Source organism: Myripristis murdjan, chromosome 19 (genome assembly GCF_902150065.1).
Source record: "Myripristis murdjan chromosome 19, fMyrMur1.1, whole genome shotgun sequence".
In the NCBI taxonomy this organism is placed as follows: Eukaryota; Metazoa; Chordata; class Actinopteri; order Holocentriformes; family Holocentridae; genus Myripristis; species Myripristis murdjan.
Window position 1 is genome coordinate 12,292,665 of NC_043998.1, and position 15,152 is coordinate 12,307,816.

Below are 15,152 nucleotides of genomic sequence, written 5' to 3' on the forward strand. Positions count from 1 at the left end.
CGCCCTCGCAGAAATGTCTCAAGGTGTGTGTATCGCTGTGTCATTTATCACCGACCGCGTCTGAGCTCAAGCATCCTGTACAGCAGGTTGGACTAAATAGTTTCTCAACGTTTGCAGCCGAACCTGCACAGCTGATTCCGAGGCTGATTTAGCTGCATACCGACAAAACCACTAAAACTACTAAAGCAGCAGCAACAAGAAGGACAAGAGGCCAAGCATGGTTATTAGTAATACTTTTATTTTGAAAATCCATTCCCACTGTCAACAGAACTTGCCTTCTTAGTTGCCTCTCCCTAATACTTATCAAGTAAACATTACCCTTTTGGACTTTATGCACACATCATTGTAAACCCGTGCTTAGGAAAACATACATGTATTGTGATCAACAGTGACCTAATGACATTGACAGAATGGCAGCAAATAAATATCTCTTCTTCTGTTTAATTTTATCTTGAACCCATACTTCCTCACACACACACACACACACACATATTGTACATACACACATAGCCCCTGCACAAAAAGTACATGGCACATATACGTTAATCCATATTTCAGAAGTCCTCAAACCATACTGGTGAGAATTTAATGCACTTAGTAAAAATGCTTGTTCACAATCAGTGTGACAACATCTTGGCAGTGAGAGGACATATTAATTGATGTTATTATTATTATTGTTATTATTATTATTCTTTGGAAGATTTGAACTCCGAACACCTTGTGAGAAATACATGTAGGACAAAATGTTAGGACGGTGTGATGTCACTCCACAACTTCAACGTAATTGGCCGGGTAGAAGCCCTCCTTCCCGCCGCTCAGTATCCCTCGGCACCATCCCTGATCGTCCTCCTCCTCCACTTTCAGGAACACCTCACCTGCGATCAGATTTCGGGTGCAAAGCAGGATTAAAACTGGCATTCGCTTCGTGATCAAAGAAAATGAAGCGGCGTTAAAACCCACAAAGGAAATATGCTTTCAAAGTGGCCCGAGTGCGGTGACACATTTCCAGTTGAAACGAGATGCTGGGATGACTTGGGTTTGAAAACTGGGCAGGTTGGACGATATCAAACATGCAAAGTGACTCAGTGCCTCGTGCAGATTGTTGAGCTGTCACAAAATTTGTTTGTTTAATTTGGAAGGAAACAGAGTTTTAAGGGGCAAAAGGCTTAAATTGTTGGTATTTTGGTTTGAATTTGTTTATGTACGCCAACTGCAACGTCATGAAGTAACCGCACATGCACTGTCATAGAAATAGAACGGGTAGAACCGGCATGGGCCTCTGTTTCACGGCAGATCAGAGCATTTCTGGGTGCTTCACCTCATCGAGGCTACAGCTGTAAATGTTCCACTGATGTCACCGCGTCTGAGTTGGTTCGAGTAATTTAATTAAAACATCCATCGTGACAAAACAAGCAAAAGCAAGCAAAATGAAGGGGGAAATTGAACTTGACGCATGAAATTAATTAAAATCATATGTGTGCTGCAAAAGTTACTGAAAAATGATTGGAGGCTACTTCATAGTCTATCTCAGGATAACATTAATATTAGCTAATCTGATGTGAACTAAGTTAATCCCATCTGTTTTCTGTGGTTAATCCTACTTAGCTGCATTTGTTGTTTTTTCACAATTCTGTATTCACTTTCTTGTGAAAACAGAGCATGTTTCCGTTAGTTGTGCATCAGTTCTCCCGCTGTAAACAAACTGTTCTTCCAGCGCCATGACATCAGTTTCTTGGTTACAGCTGTTGCCATGGCGAGGTGAACCACCTGGAAACAGGCGTGCTTTGATTTGCTGTGACTCAAAGGCCCACGTTGGTTCTACTCCTTCAGTTTCTATGGTCGGTGTAGACCTGAGAAGCTGCCGTGGGAAATGTTGCATTTTGGTGGGTTCAAAAATCAGAATGAGGTCATTTGAAGGTCAACAGCCGAAAATCATGTAATGCGATGTCAGTAAGAATAAACAAAACAACGCAGCTGGTCTGTGATTGTTTTAGAATAAATTAAGCCAAAACAACAGGAGAAGCAAAAAGCCTACGTCGGTGTGTCTAGTTTCCTCTGTGAGGTGGTCCATTTTGATTTGACGCTCGTCTCCACTGCTGCACCACAACAGGATGTATCTTTACATAAAAATCATGCCAGGTGCTGCTTTATCATTGAGAATAGCACAATAATATTCTGTAAACATAATCAAGTCATGTCACACGTTCTGATGTTGTCACCTGCTTTAAAGGACAGCTCATCGCCCTCCTCTCCCACGTAGTCGTACAGAGCTCGCACCTTCACACCTCCAATCATCACACTACCCGGGGAAGACGTTGATGGTTTAAGGAGTAGAGAAATATTGTGTAAATGTGGATTTTTTATTTATCAGTTGTCATACAGTGAATTCACTACACAGGGTGACTTACGGTCGGCTTTCTTGCCCTTTCCGGTCCTTTTTCTTTCTCTTTGGCTTTTTCACTGGTGGGACCCATTCCTGATGTTAGAGACACAGCACAAGTTTAGACTTTATGTTTATCAGTGGTGTTGCAACTGTAACAGAAATGCATGGCATGTACACCGAGCTACCCCAAAAGATTGAAAAAAAAAATTTCTTAACCCATAGAGGAACCAAAATGACAGCAAGAGCCTGATCTGGCCATTTGGGGCTCAAGGCCAGAATATTTTTTTGCATCTGGTCCGGTCTCACCCCCAATGTCACTATCGCCCCACCCCCATCCAGTGAGTGATGTGCAAAGTCGAAAGGTAGAGACAGGACACGCCACGGACAGCAAAACAATGAATTTGCACAAGTTTTTGCTCCAACACAGAAAAGCAGCGCTCTCTGGGGAGCCTCTGCATCCGGATGGTCCCACTGAGCCAGACCACCCAGGTTTGAGACAGGTGTGACAGGGACAGGTTAGCAGGTGGTGCCACTGCCGGTTTAGCTCAGGAATAATGTTAATATCAGACAACCAGAAACCTGGAGAGGAGGAGAGAGGCGAGAGGAGAGGGGAGGTGAGATAAGAGGGACAGACCTGGAGAGGAGAGACGGTAATTTTTCAAAACTTTTCTCCCAGGAGACGATGCCCCTGGACCTCCTGCAAGAGTTTGGGCTCAGCCTCTGATCCTGATAGGTCCAGCCAATGCCTCTGTGCCTACCCCTTTAGAGCAATACTCAATGTTTCGGACAAAATAACCTTTTTTGACTTACCCAAACTGATACAAGATGTTTGGTTTGGTCCCTCTGGGTAGCATTTCCTGTTATGATGAAGTATGTATCAAACATCTTGTCTCAGTCTGGGAAAGTTGGAAAAAGTTTTTTTTTTTTTTTTTTTTGCCAAAAATGTTGGAGTATTCCTTTAAATTCACCATAATTTGTTTTTAGTGTGTGCAAGGTCTGTGTTTTTTTTTTTTTTTTTACACAAATGGTAGACATCACATTTGGGAATGAAACTTTTTCATGTACCTCAATTTTGGGCCAGTCTGTGGGCATGCCAGGGCCGCGGTTGTTCTTCCACCATCTTAGGTCGTCCTGCTCACTGATGGACATGAGAGTGTGGTGCAGCTCGCTGTACACTGCCTTCACACTGCCAGAGGGAGACCGATGCTGGTCAACATGCATTAAGTATACAGTGACACTTGTGCTATATTAAGCCATTCATTCATACGCACCACACACATGTAAACAAACACAAAGATGGCAGCTGACCTCTCGTTGTTGGTGATGTCAAGATGTCTGTGGATTGAAAGGAAGGCCTGCTTCAGAAAGCTGATCCTCTTCCTCTCCTCCTCCTGCGATTGGTCAAAAATTGCCTCCATTTCCTCCATGTAGCGAGGGGTGCAGGAGGTCACTTCTTCCAGCACTTTCTCATAGCGCTCCCTGACCTGCAGGGAGCTCAGAAGAGCAGTTTTATGATCAAAACCTGCCCTGCCCTCCGTCTGGACCAACCTCACACTGTGTCTCTTCTATCGCTGATCTAAAATAATTTCTGGTTCTCTCCACTGTTCCCATGCAAAGCACGCATGATTTAAGTCTCCATAAACAGTGTGCATGGTAACAATAACACACCACCATACAAGGGAAGGGCCTGAAAATGAAAAGCTCAAGGCTGGAGTGTGTGTGTGTGTGTGTGTGTGTGTGTGTGTGTGTGTGTGTGTGTTTTTGAGACTGGTTTCCTAGAAGAATCTCACATCAGCTGAACAAATATCACCACATGGAGCAGACCAGCAAAACTCTCTGTCAATGCAATATTTCTAACTCAGAGGAAACGCTGAGTGTGTGACGGTTGTCATCCCCTAGTCAGCACACACTGACTGGAGGTGAAGTGGTGCAGTGTGTGAGCGTCTCTCCTCACTTTCTCCTTCTCCTCTGTGGCCTTCTCTCGGGCCGCCGTCAGCTTCTGCTGTTTCTCTGGAGTCGTCTCACTTTCATTGGCTTGTTTCTCTTTGTCGATGACGGTCTGCTCCTTCTGACAGGCCTTGTGGTACGAAAGCCGGACTGAGTCCAGCTGCACACACAGAAACCACACTTAGCGTTCCCACTTTAGTGCAGTATTAAGAATTATTCTGCAGGACGGGGTTTAACATTTTACTTTACCATTTAAAGCATTTCTTAAAATTAACATTTATAAATCTGTTTTTCTGTGGCAGTTTTTAATCCTACATACTAAAACATATTTTTCCCTTATGATTTCTTTTATTTCATGTTATATCAGCTATCTGTTCTTTTAGTTCGTTCTCCTTTTATTTATTTATTTATTTATTTATTTATTTATTCTAAATCTCGCAGTTACATTAGATTATCAGAGTAGGAATATACAAAGCCAGTGAAAAGCAGTTTGCATAACCAGAAGTGAAGAACAGTCATTTACATCGTAAAGTGTGCAAAAATAGTGTGTAAAATATTATAGTGCAAATATGACAAAAATTGTGCCAAATGTTATAGTACAGAATATACAAAACTTAATGCAGGATTGTTGCATTAAAAAATGGAATAACAGATTTAATTTTTTTTAAGCTGTTTTGTGAAACATTGTGTAAACTCAACTTTTAGATAAGTGCTTGTTACTACCAGTATCATCAGAATTATTGGTGAAAGTATAAGTATTAGTTTTAATCTTAGTATTATCAGTAGCAGTACAATTCATTGATTTTTTGTCTTTAGGCTACAGTTTCAGCTGTATTGGCAATGCCAGTAAAGCTTAACGACCTCCCTATACTATATCTTCACAATATCACAATGTCTTCACACTACCTTAACAATAATATTGAGGTGTTCAGCCAAAAGTATTGTGATGTTTAATTTTGTCCATATCACCCAGCACTAATTGTGCATAAACATAGTGATGATTTATTGAATTAATGAATTAATTTGTATATATTCACCATAGGAATATTCACTCTATATTCTCATCATGGAAACTGCTGAGAGTGCAAACAGTTCAGTTTGCCTTTTTTTTTCAGTTAGTTAGTTTGACACAAATATTTTGGTTTCTTTATTGCATTAAATTTAGTTTTAATTTTGTCTACTCAAAAGTTTTTTTGGGGGTGAATAACACTAGTTTTAGTTAGTTTTTTCCCCAGTTTTTTCATTCATAATTTAAAAAAAAATAATAGCAGACTAATGTTTTGAAGCCTTATTAAGCCAACCATATAGAGTAATAAAAAAAGATGCATTTGAACCTTCTTCAGCTTCTTGGTCCAGGGTTTCTGAACACGTGAAAAGCTCGTGTCGTTGTCGTAGCTCTCCCTAAAGCCACAGAACATTTTCTTTGGGAAGGTCTCCTTCTGCCAGGCCCGCACCCTCTCGCCCTCCTCTGAGATGAGGGACTGGGAGATAGAGGAGTGGAGGGCGGACAGACGCTCGGTGGAGGTGAAGAAGCACTGCCACGCCCTCATGAGGGAGCCATAGAGCGGCCCTGGGAAGGGGGGAGAACAAAGAGATGGGGGGGTTGGATGATGTATCACAGAGGTGAGTCATGGAACCAATACAGACATAATTACCTCCATCTGCCCAGGGGAAAATTTAAAACAAGGGCAGATGCACCCATTTATAGAAATCAAATTGTAACTTGATGAGAGTGGGACTTCAGACGATCAAAAAGGCACTTGGAATCCATGTCATGTGTTTTGCTCTCAGGCCGTAGCGGCTCTCTGGAGCTCAACATTTGCTGTTCCCATACTCACTGGAATCCACGATGGACTTCCACTTGCTGCTCCACTGGCTGAGCTGCTGGGCGTACTGTTTCTCCACCTTGGCCCTCTCCAGGAAGCAGGCCATAATGTCATTGCAGGCCTGGTAGGACTGGTCAGTGCGGTGCACGGTGCGTTTATAGTTCCCTGGCTGGGCGGAGAGACACAGAGGACACAAAGTAGACAGCTAACATGCTTGATCCTGATACTATAAATATAGACAAAATCAAATATCGCAATATTTTCGACCAAATACCTCAATATTGATATTGTGATGACATTATAGGGGCAACTGTAGGTGCTTTAACAATTTTTTTTTCACAGAATTTTTGATAAACAGTTGTTAGCAATGTGGATATGATGACCAAATGGGTAGAAGTAAATAACAGAACAACTAGAACAGTCTAATAACTTGTGAAAACTTCATCCCTTAACTGTTATGAAGCCTTTAAAATTAGGATATGACACATATACGCTGTATAAGAATATTACAATATCCAAAATCCCAGGCGATATCTAGTCTCATATCATGATATCAATAAAGTACTGATATATTGTCCAGCCCTAACTGTGACACACAATCATACAGGCATGAGTTGCATGTCTGTGAACACAATGTTGCTCAGTTTTGGATATGCAGGCTATTTCTGGGAGTTGTTTTCCCAGAATTCATGAGCATAATCCTCACCATCCAGAAGCTCTGTTTCCTGGCGTCCTCAGGGGGTTCTCTGGGGGGAGTCGCCATTTTCAGGGACTTGTCTGGCGCAGAGAGGGAGAAATAGTTGTTGCCGTATGAGACAGTCCCTAGACTGGTTAAGATACATGACAAGCATAGAAAACATTCTTTATTAGCTGGCAGGTGACATGGATACTTATATAACAGGTTGGGCCTCTACGCCACGTCTGTGTAATGTGCAGCCCCAGCAAACTGACTTCCTCATAAACACAACTAGCCTTCGTGGCCGATAGGGAAAAAATTGGCACCTGAAACCCACAAGTGTGTCTTGTTGAGCACAGTGCCATGACAACTTGGAAGATCCTGATGAGGTGTTATTTATACTGTACATTGCTTACATACATCCGAGCCCATGTGTGAGTGAGTGAGAGGAGTGCCGTTTCAAGCTGGAATTCACAGGGCTGGAATCTAACAGCAGGAATAGAACAGCCGCTCCGGCATTCTTCCTGTTGCCGTCCCAAAATAAACACCAGGGAAAGGTCATCTTTCCCTTTGCTCTGACTAATACAAGACCCATTGGATCCAACTGTCTCCCACTCTCACTCCTCCTGCCATTTGATACAGAGATCTTGACCACACAAGCTCAACAGCGGTGGATTTCTGATCTGAAAAACAAGCGGGGGTGTAGGATTTAAATGGAATAAACTGTCCAGATAGCAGACATTTTTTTCCACAGTGTCTAAACCAAAAAGAATAGTTGATACTTGGGTATAAGCACACACAAAAAAAGGAGGGAGATCCATGCACAAACACATGAAGGACGCAGTCACATTCGGGCCTATTTCTGTCTGGGTGAAATGTTGACACATTGCTGGCTGAGTAATATGAAAGTGACTAACCACACCTCATCACAAGACTGAGCATGAGGCAGGCTCTTCCACAAAAAGACCTGTGCGTTTGTTCTCCTGTACAGTATGTCTCGTTCTGTCTTCCATTCTTCAGCTTCCTAAAAGTTGCAGTCTTATATAATCACCCAGACTGAGTGTTTCTCACTATGGCTGTGCTTTTCTATAGATTGAAAGATGTCAGACACATCTCGCAGACCTGAACTTTGTGTATTTTACTTCCTGTTTTCGCCCTCTGTCTGATTCCACTGCACTGACATGGTGGAAAGGTCAGGTTTGAAACAGGATCCAACGGCTATCACACTGCAATTCAACATGCATTCATATTACCCCAAGTGTTTTAATGCAATCAAAAGAAGAAAAAAAAAGTGCGTCCACATACAAAAATCAAGCAGAAGTGGTGGAAGTCATGCCTGGGAGAAACCAGCACTTACATTTCTCTCTGAATCACCCCTGATTACTCAAGTGACCACTTGTTAGTTCAAGGGCTGCTGAGGATTTCTCTCTCTCTGTCTACCCCTCTCCCTGTGTGCCTCTCTCTCCTCTAATACATGCCTCTCTCTCTGCTCACTCACTGACCCAATTTTCCCTTGGCACTTAAAGTTACACACACTCGTTGCTGATCTCAGAGTGGGGCGTGAGTCACCGAGGCAATGCAAGCAGAAAAAATTAAACAAATCAGTGCATGTTTGCATGGTAATCACTTCACTGCTAATTGGCTTAAGGCAAACAAATGGAGGTGGGGAGGGGGGAGAAAAACTTACCTTTCTTGTTCTCCTCCCCTGACAGCTGTGGTGTCCTAGTTCACATCCATTCCATGGGTGAACATTTCTCTTCTTCTTCTTCTTTTTCCTTCTAGTTCCTTCACTTTATCCCCATCTCCTGCACTGCCTCCCTCACTGTCAGGTTGTTGGCTTCTTCTGCACCTCTTGACTCTCACCCTCGCTCTCTCTCTCTCTCTCTCTCTCTCCACAGTGTGTATTACAAAAACAGCTGGAAGAATCTCCCTCCTTCTCCTCTCTCTGTGCCCGTCCCTCCCTCCCTCTCTCTCTCTCTCTCTCAATATGGTGCTAATGAACTATAGAGTTGACACGTTAAGCAAGCCGGGCAGAGAATGTGAGCTTCATTTTGACCGTTTGCCTGTCACAGCCTCGTGTCAATGTGGCACAGAGTCATGTGAGCTTATTAGTGTCTGTTTGAGGGGGGAGTGTCCCGTGAAGCGCAGCACTAGCCGTGCGCTCCTTTGTAACCTGCCGCTCTCTGGTGAGGCCTAGAAAAGTGCCCAGGTCAAAGAGAGCACAGTGTGTGGCCTGTGCAGCCAGGGTGTGTCGGCTTATTCTAGTCTGTGCTCATTTTTGGATATCAGCCAGTAGTAAAAGCAGAATACCGGCACGAGTTAAATGTGTGGTCCATTTATAGTAAGTATAGTTTATAGTAATAGTATAGTAAAGTAATTTATAGGAGTGTGAATCTTTGGCTTAACAGAGATTCAATTAAATTCAAAATTCAGCAGCTGATTTAAGGATGAACTCAGCCAACAGAATTACTTGAATGAAGACAATAAATAAATAAATAAATAAATAAATAAATAAATAAAACACATTATTGACAAAAAAGTTGCCAGTTAATAATTTACTATTAGATCACCATATTAGGTCTTCTGTGTTTTTTCAAGAATCATCAATCGAATCATCACTTGTCAGTTGTGAAGCGATTAAAAACATTTCCCACTGATTCAGAGGGATTCACTCTAATATCTTTTAGCAAACTGATGCATTTGAATAGACAGAATTTATTACCATTGCATCAATGCAATGAATCATTACACCTCACTTACATGTTTTTAACGTTTCCATGCCAAACTAAGTTTGAAAGGAGCTGCTGTCCTGTCTAATAAAGACACCACATACAGGAGGACATGGATATGACAACAGAAGTTGCAAGGCAACATGTTTTTGAGTAGCTATCACCAGGCTGAGGTTTCTTCTTCCTGTGGGTGTCAGATGATTGACAGAAAACAGAACCTAAAGTAACATGCACACAGGTACAAAAACACCCAGTGACATAAGAACAAAACAGAATCTTTCAAAACAAATTAGGGCCTCATGTTTGAAATGATGGATTATCTAGCTTGAGCAAGTTTCAGAAGTGAATACAATGGTGGATGGCAGCGTATTTCGTAGCTGTTACTGAAGATCATGAGAGAACTGTTTCTGGTGTCCTAACCCCAAGCACAGCTCTTGTGATGATCCCTGTCTGCTCTGGTGTTTTCCTCGTGTCTCCCTGCCTCCCCAGTGGCTCCCTGTCTCCCAGTGGGTGGTGTGGGCGTGTCCCTGTGTCTCTCTCCCTGCCCGCCTGCCAGTCATCATGCCATCAGCTCCCATGCTACCTGCACCAGCCACCAAAATACATGGATAATAAATGAGAGGCCTGCAGTAACTGGAGCAGAAGTAAATAAGTTTTAAGAAATGGACATCAGCACAAATACTATGTGACTGGTGAACTAACAGCTTCAAAATGGATGTTTTGTTTGAAAAGACCTTAAGTTTCCAGCTTTAAGAGCTGTGGACTGGTTTCACTGTTTCCATCCACATTTAAGACAGATCTCCCACAGAGGTCTCCAGTTGTTCTGACCATATCGAAGAGAACGATGTGCAAACCCCAGCAGGAATGATGTAAAGCAGAGGGCAGCCCTAGATGATTGGCACAAACTAAGAAAAAAAAACAACAACAACACTGGTATTATCCTTTCAAATTTCCACATGTTGAGGCTGAAGCTGGCCCCTGTGATACGGAGGTATTTCATCTCACAATCCTCTTGTTGTAGTGTTTTTCATGCTTTAGGGCATATTTTAGTTTGTTGCATGAACACAGAGACCGCTCGCTTTGAATGAAGCCATCTCATCTTCTCCCTCCCAGTGAGCTCTGCTCTTTTGTCGTATTATCTCATCTAGTCTGATGGGAAAATAATCCTGGACCTGAAAACAATGTTGTGCTCAACCACCGCCGGGCTAAGAGGAGCTGCTGCCAAATGACTCAATTCAAACACAGCACTTTAAATTGGATCATTATGTGAATCTGTCAGAAGAGGGGATCCATGGAGAAATAAGAATCAAGACAGGGCTAGAGTTTATTTAGCATTTATTTCAACACCTTAGTTGTAGCTCTATCATATTTTTATCAGTATATACTGTATTTCTTTTAAAACAAAACTTCATACTTCATATATATATATATATGTATATATATATATATATATATATATATATATATATATATATATATATATATATACCTTTTATATACCTCTTTATCTCTGCATACTTATTCTCATACTGTATATAGAGTCATATTCATTATGTATTTCACTAGTCCTAAAATACTCTTTGTAAATCATAGTATGTAATGCTTTCTACACTACCGCTCACTCCTTTCAATTTGCAGTCTCAGAGTATCATCCATTATAAAATAGCATTGAGGCAACTCAGCATGAGATTACAGAGTAATAATTTTGTACTCACATAGGGAGGATATGCATAAAGGTGTGTCAGCTTCACTGGGGTCACCACATGGCGAGAAGTATAGAAAGCATTTACAGAAAAAACAAAATGAAACATAAATAAAACAAATAGCTTCAAATGATTTGTCCACACTATTTGGAAGACAAAGATTCTTAAAAATGTTTACATACTTAATAATTAATAGTGTTATCTTTATTATACTATGTTTTTTTATGTTATTCTCATCATCATCATTACATATAGATCTATAAATGATGTGTTTTCGCCTTACAGTTGAATTCACTGCAGGGAATGGCTAAAAAAATCCAGGACGTTCATACTCATCTCTATATAACATATATAGTATTTGACTGAAATTTATCACTCTGAAAATAAAGGTTTCACAAAACCTTTTGAAAAGGGGGTGCAAGTTTTTGTCTTGGGTTGATGTGTGGAATGGGGCAACATTAGGATTGTCAAGTGGTGAGAAAAAACTGTTTTCTGAACATTATAAATATGTCTTGGAGAAGGCATTAGAAAGAGAGGAGTGCGGGGTGGGGGGAGCATTTGGCCACCAAGGCAGGCTGACAAACACATACACTCACACGCACATACAAACACACACACACACACACACACACACACACACACACACACACGCACACTCACAAACACACACACACACAAAAAATCAGACAGGTAGACTCACAGAGGCTAAAGGTTGAGGAAGTCAGGCAGACAGAGAAGCAGTAAAAAGCCCTTTTTGATCACTGCACCTGTGTGTGAGAGCGGTCAACATTATGGCATCAAAGAGGATGGATCCATCCCTTGACCTGTGCTGTGTCCGTAAACATCAAAATTGTCTAAGAAAAGCTTGATTTGCAGTGTAAAATGACATGCAAACCCATTCTCTGTTCCTTCCAGCTTCTTTCCAATACACCCTAATTCCCTTTCTCTTTCTCTTAACCAAAAAAATCATAACAGGTCATTTCACAAGAATATGTTAGAATATTTTGTATATTCCTCATTATGCACAACTTGAATTCAACGATTATAAATACCCTGACCGATTTGAAATGAATGATTGCGATCAGCACTCAGTACAAAACAAACAAATGGTTCTACTTATAGTGAATCCCTTTTTACATGGAGGATAGTATATTTAGTGCTCGCAAAGTACATACATACAAAGCATATTGGGGCATCATTCGGGGGGGATTATGGCAAAGAAATAATATCAGTATAAAAAGACTACTCTTTCTTGTATCATGGTGTACACAAAACCATTTCTCCTCCCTGTTTTTAGGACGATATTCTGACTTTGGCTTGTGTTCTCACAGCCACTTGATACTCTGATTTGCTTAAAGCTACAAAACTGAAGTAAGAATGTTGCCCTTATTATTATTTTTTATCAGAGATTCTTGCACTGCCACAATCAGTAACATTTTCGCGGGGTTCACCCTTTAAGAAGTGACATTCCTGTCCTGGACTCAGACTGAAGTTTTCCCAGCCCTGCCAAGCAGCAGATGGCGTGAGAATCCATCTGTCAGTGTGTTTGAGAACGAGTGTGACTGTGTGTGTGTTTATGTCTGTTACAACACAAAATTGTGTATTAACTTAACACCTGTCCTTCAGCAGTTGTAAAGTGTGGTTTCATTTGTACCATTTACCCTTTTTGACCAATGGTAATCCCATAAATTTCATCACAGCGTCCTTCAAACACGGCAAACTTGCGTCTTTGCAACACCTTTTTTCCCCCATAATCATCCCTTAAGTCTGAGTTCCATGTAACCATCCACTGTTGTCCTTCTCTTGCACATCTTCTGTCATTGTTCATCTTTGCCAATTTGTTTCTGTCCCTTTCTTTCAGCTTTGAATCACCCCATCTCTCACTCAGCTCAGTCTGTGTCTCGGGGAGAAGAAGTGACATGCAAAGGAGAGCAGACCCGCCTGGGAAGAGAGGGAGGGCAAATCAGGGAATAAGAATGAGCAGGAAAGAAATAACAAAGGAGTAAACTAAATGGGGTGACTGGTTGATAGAAAGATAGCTTAATAAGGAAGGCTAAAATAACTGAGAAAGAGAGATGAATGGAGGGAAGATGAAATAGCTTATCAACTGAAATGCAATAAGTATCTAACAAAGAAATGGAATGGACCCAACTAGTTTATGTGGAGGGAATGAGACGCTTTGAGTTTCCTTCACTATCCAATCCTTCCTTTTTGCTCTCCCCCCCAAGTCAACCCCGGTGCCTCTGTACGTTCCTCAGTCTGTTAATCGGTCTCCTCCCTCACCTGTCAGTGAGTTTCTTCAGCGCCCTCTCGATGTTCATGCGGTGGCCCACACGTGTGACTCCCAGGTCCAAGAAGTCGTCCTTGGTGAGCGAGGGCAGGTGCGACCCGTCAATTTCATTGTCCATAAATCGCTCCCTGTGCTCACCCAGGTTCAGGTAGGCCAGCCAGTCAGCCACGTCATACTTGGTCCAGTAGGGCAGGGGCTTGATGGCGAACGGCTTGGCCGGCGGAGGAGGGGTGAGGTGGGGGTAACTGAGGCAGGACGGGCTGGGGGGCAAGTGCATTGGAGAGGAGGCACCAGAGAGGAACTGGGTGGGGGAGAGGGAGCGGGAGACCAGGAGGGGGTTTTGAGTTGGAACTCCAGACGGGGAGTACAGCGGAGGGGTGGAGGGGTTGTAGGTTTCTCCTAGAGGGTGACCAGGAGAGGGAGGCGTGAGGGGGCCAGGGAAGTCAAAGGGGCTGTTATAGACGGGTGTACTGGGGAGGATGGGGAGGGATGAGGGTCTGGGAGGGGCAGGGTTGGGCTGGTCGGTGTTATAGATAAGGGGACTGGGAGCACGGCGCCGGCAGGCTGAAGACCGCATCTCCTGGTTGGGTTTGCACTGGAAGTCAAATGTCTGTCTACGGAACTTGGACCGGTGCTTGGGGGACGTCGGGTACGGGGAGTAGGTCGGGGAAAGGGGTGGGTGTGAGTGGACTGGGGATGAAGGCATCTGTGGAGAGGGGGAGCGAGTCCAGTTGCGCTGGATCGGGACCTGTGGGGTGGGAGAGACGGACGGCGTGGCAGTCAGGTTGGGCGTGAGGATCTGACGGTGTTGCGGGGACGAGGTGGGTAAGGGGGAGGTGGAGCGGCCGCTGGGGGGACTGTGGAACGCATCTGTGAAATCTGCTGAATACCTGAAAGACACAAAAGTAGCTGGTAAGCCTTGAAGGAACAATTAACAAAAAAATGTGTCATTATCTGCACACCCTCTTTGATAGCAAGCCAGGTCAGACTAATGTGCATCCAGACCTTGTGCAGTGAGTTGAGCGTCCACTTTAACCTTTCATTTGGTGCAAGGGAACAAATCTACAAGCTTGGTAACAGACTACACTCTTCCATATTGTGTAGTCTATGTGTAGTCTAGCAGTATAAACACAGAAACACGGAAGAGTTTGCCCCGAGTTTGCATGTTATGAGAAAACTCTCAAGTTCGAGTCAAACAAAATGTGGAGGCACAAGGCTTGAATGCACATTAGTGTGAAGAGTTTTGCTGTCAAAGGCCATCGTTATTTGCATTATATAATGGTGTAAATATAGATCTTGTCAACTCAAGATTGCATCATGCTGCACAAGCTGTATGGAGTAATTGTGTTGTCATTTTTTTGCCATCTTTGGAAGTGTGAAAGGCAGCACTCATTGGCTTCAGCTGTTTTGGAGAAGGCTCCTCTAGAGCTGTGCTACCTTCCTCCCCCTGTGCTGTACAGACAAAGACTCCTCACCTGTGTTTCCTAACTGGCATGGGGGTGAATGACAACTGTTCAATACTGATAACAAACTACAGTAAAACCTGTAAAGTTGCTTGGCTGAAAAATCATTTCAATTATCAAAGACCCATGGACCAA

The 15,152-nt window shown here is 42.7% G+C and overlaps 2 protein-coding genes across 5 annotated transcripts in view; both read right to left on the minus strand.

Moving 5' to 3' along the window:
• Nucleotides 1–480: 480 nt before the first annotated feature.
• LOC115377795 (protein kinase C and casein kinase substrate in neurons protein 2-like) lies at nt 481–8,688 on the minus strand. 4 transcript variants are annotated; one of them, XM_030077817.1, is made up of 11 exons: nt 8,520–8,688; nt 8,190–8,379; nt 6,863–6,933; nt 6,169–6,325; nt 5,665–5,900; nt 4,338–4,490; nt 3,692–3,867; nt 3,449–3,569; nt 2,409–2,476; nt 2,220–2,299; nt 481–875 (listed from the first exon to the last, which is right to left on the minus strand). In XM_030077817.1, the coding sequence occupies exons 3-11, from the start codon at nt 6,917–6,919 to the stop codon at nt 763–765; spliced, it is 1,161 nt and encodes a 386-aa protein (XP_029933677.1). In that variant the 5' UTR covers nt 6,920–6,933; nt 8,190–8,379; nt 8,520–8,688; the 3' UTR covers nt 481–762. The 4 variants fall into 4 exon arrangements, with proteins under 4 accessions (XP_029933677.1, XP_029933678.1, XP_029933676.1 ...); XM_030077818.1 differs by lacking the exon at nt 8,190–8,379; XM_030077816.1 differs by lacking the exon at nt 8,190–8,379 and having other exon boundaries at nt 6,863–6,983.
• A 3,226-nt stretch (nt 8,689–11,914) lies between these two features.
• The window catches only part of LOC115377796 (SH3 and multiple ankyrin repeat domains protein 1-like), a 32,284-nt gene continuing 29,046 nt past the window's right edge, over nt 11,915–15,152 (minus strand). Inside the window, exons 26-27 of the mRNA XM_030077820.1 lie at nt 13,548–14,444; nt 11,915–13,205 (exon numbers count right to left, since the gene is read on the minus strand). Of these exons, the coding sequence (XP_029933680.1) occupies nt 13,154–13,205; nt 13,548–14,444 (949 nt within the window). The 3' untranslated portion in view covers nt 11,915–13,153. The remainder of the gene's footprint in view (nt 13,206–13,547; nt 14,445–15,152) is intronic.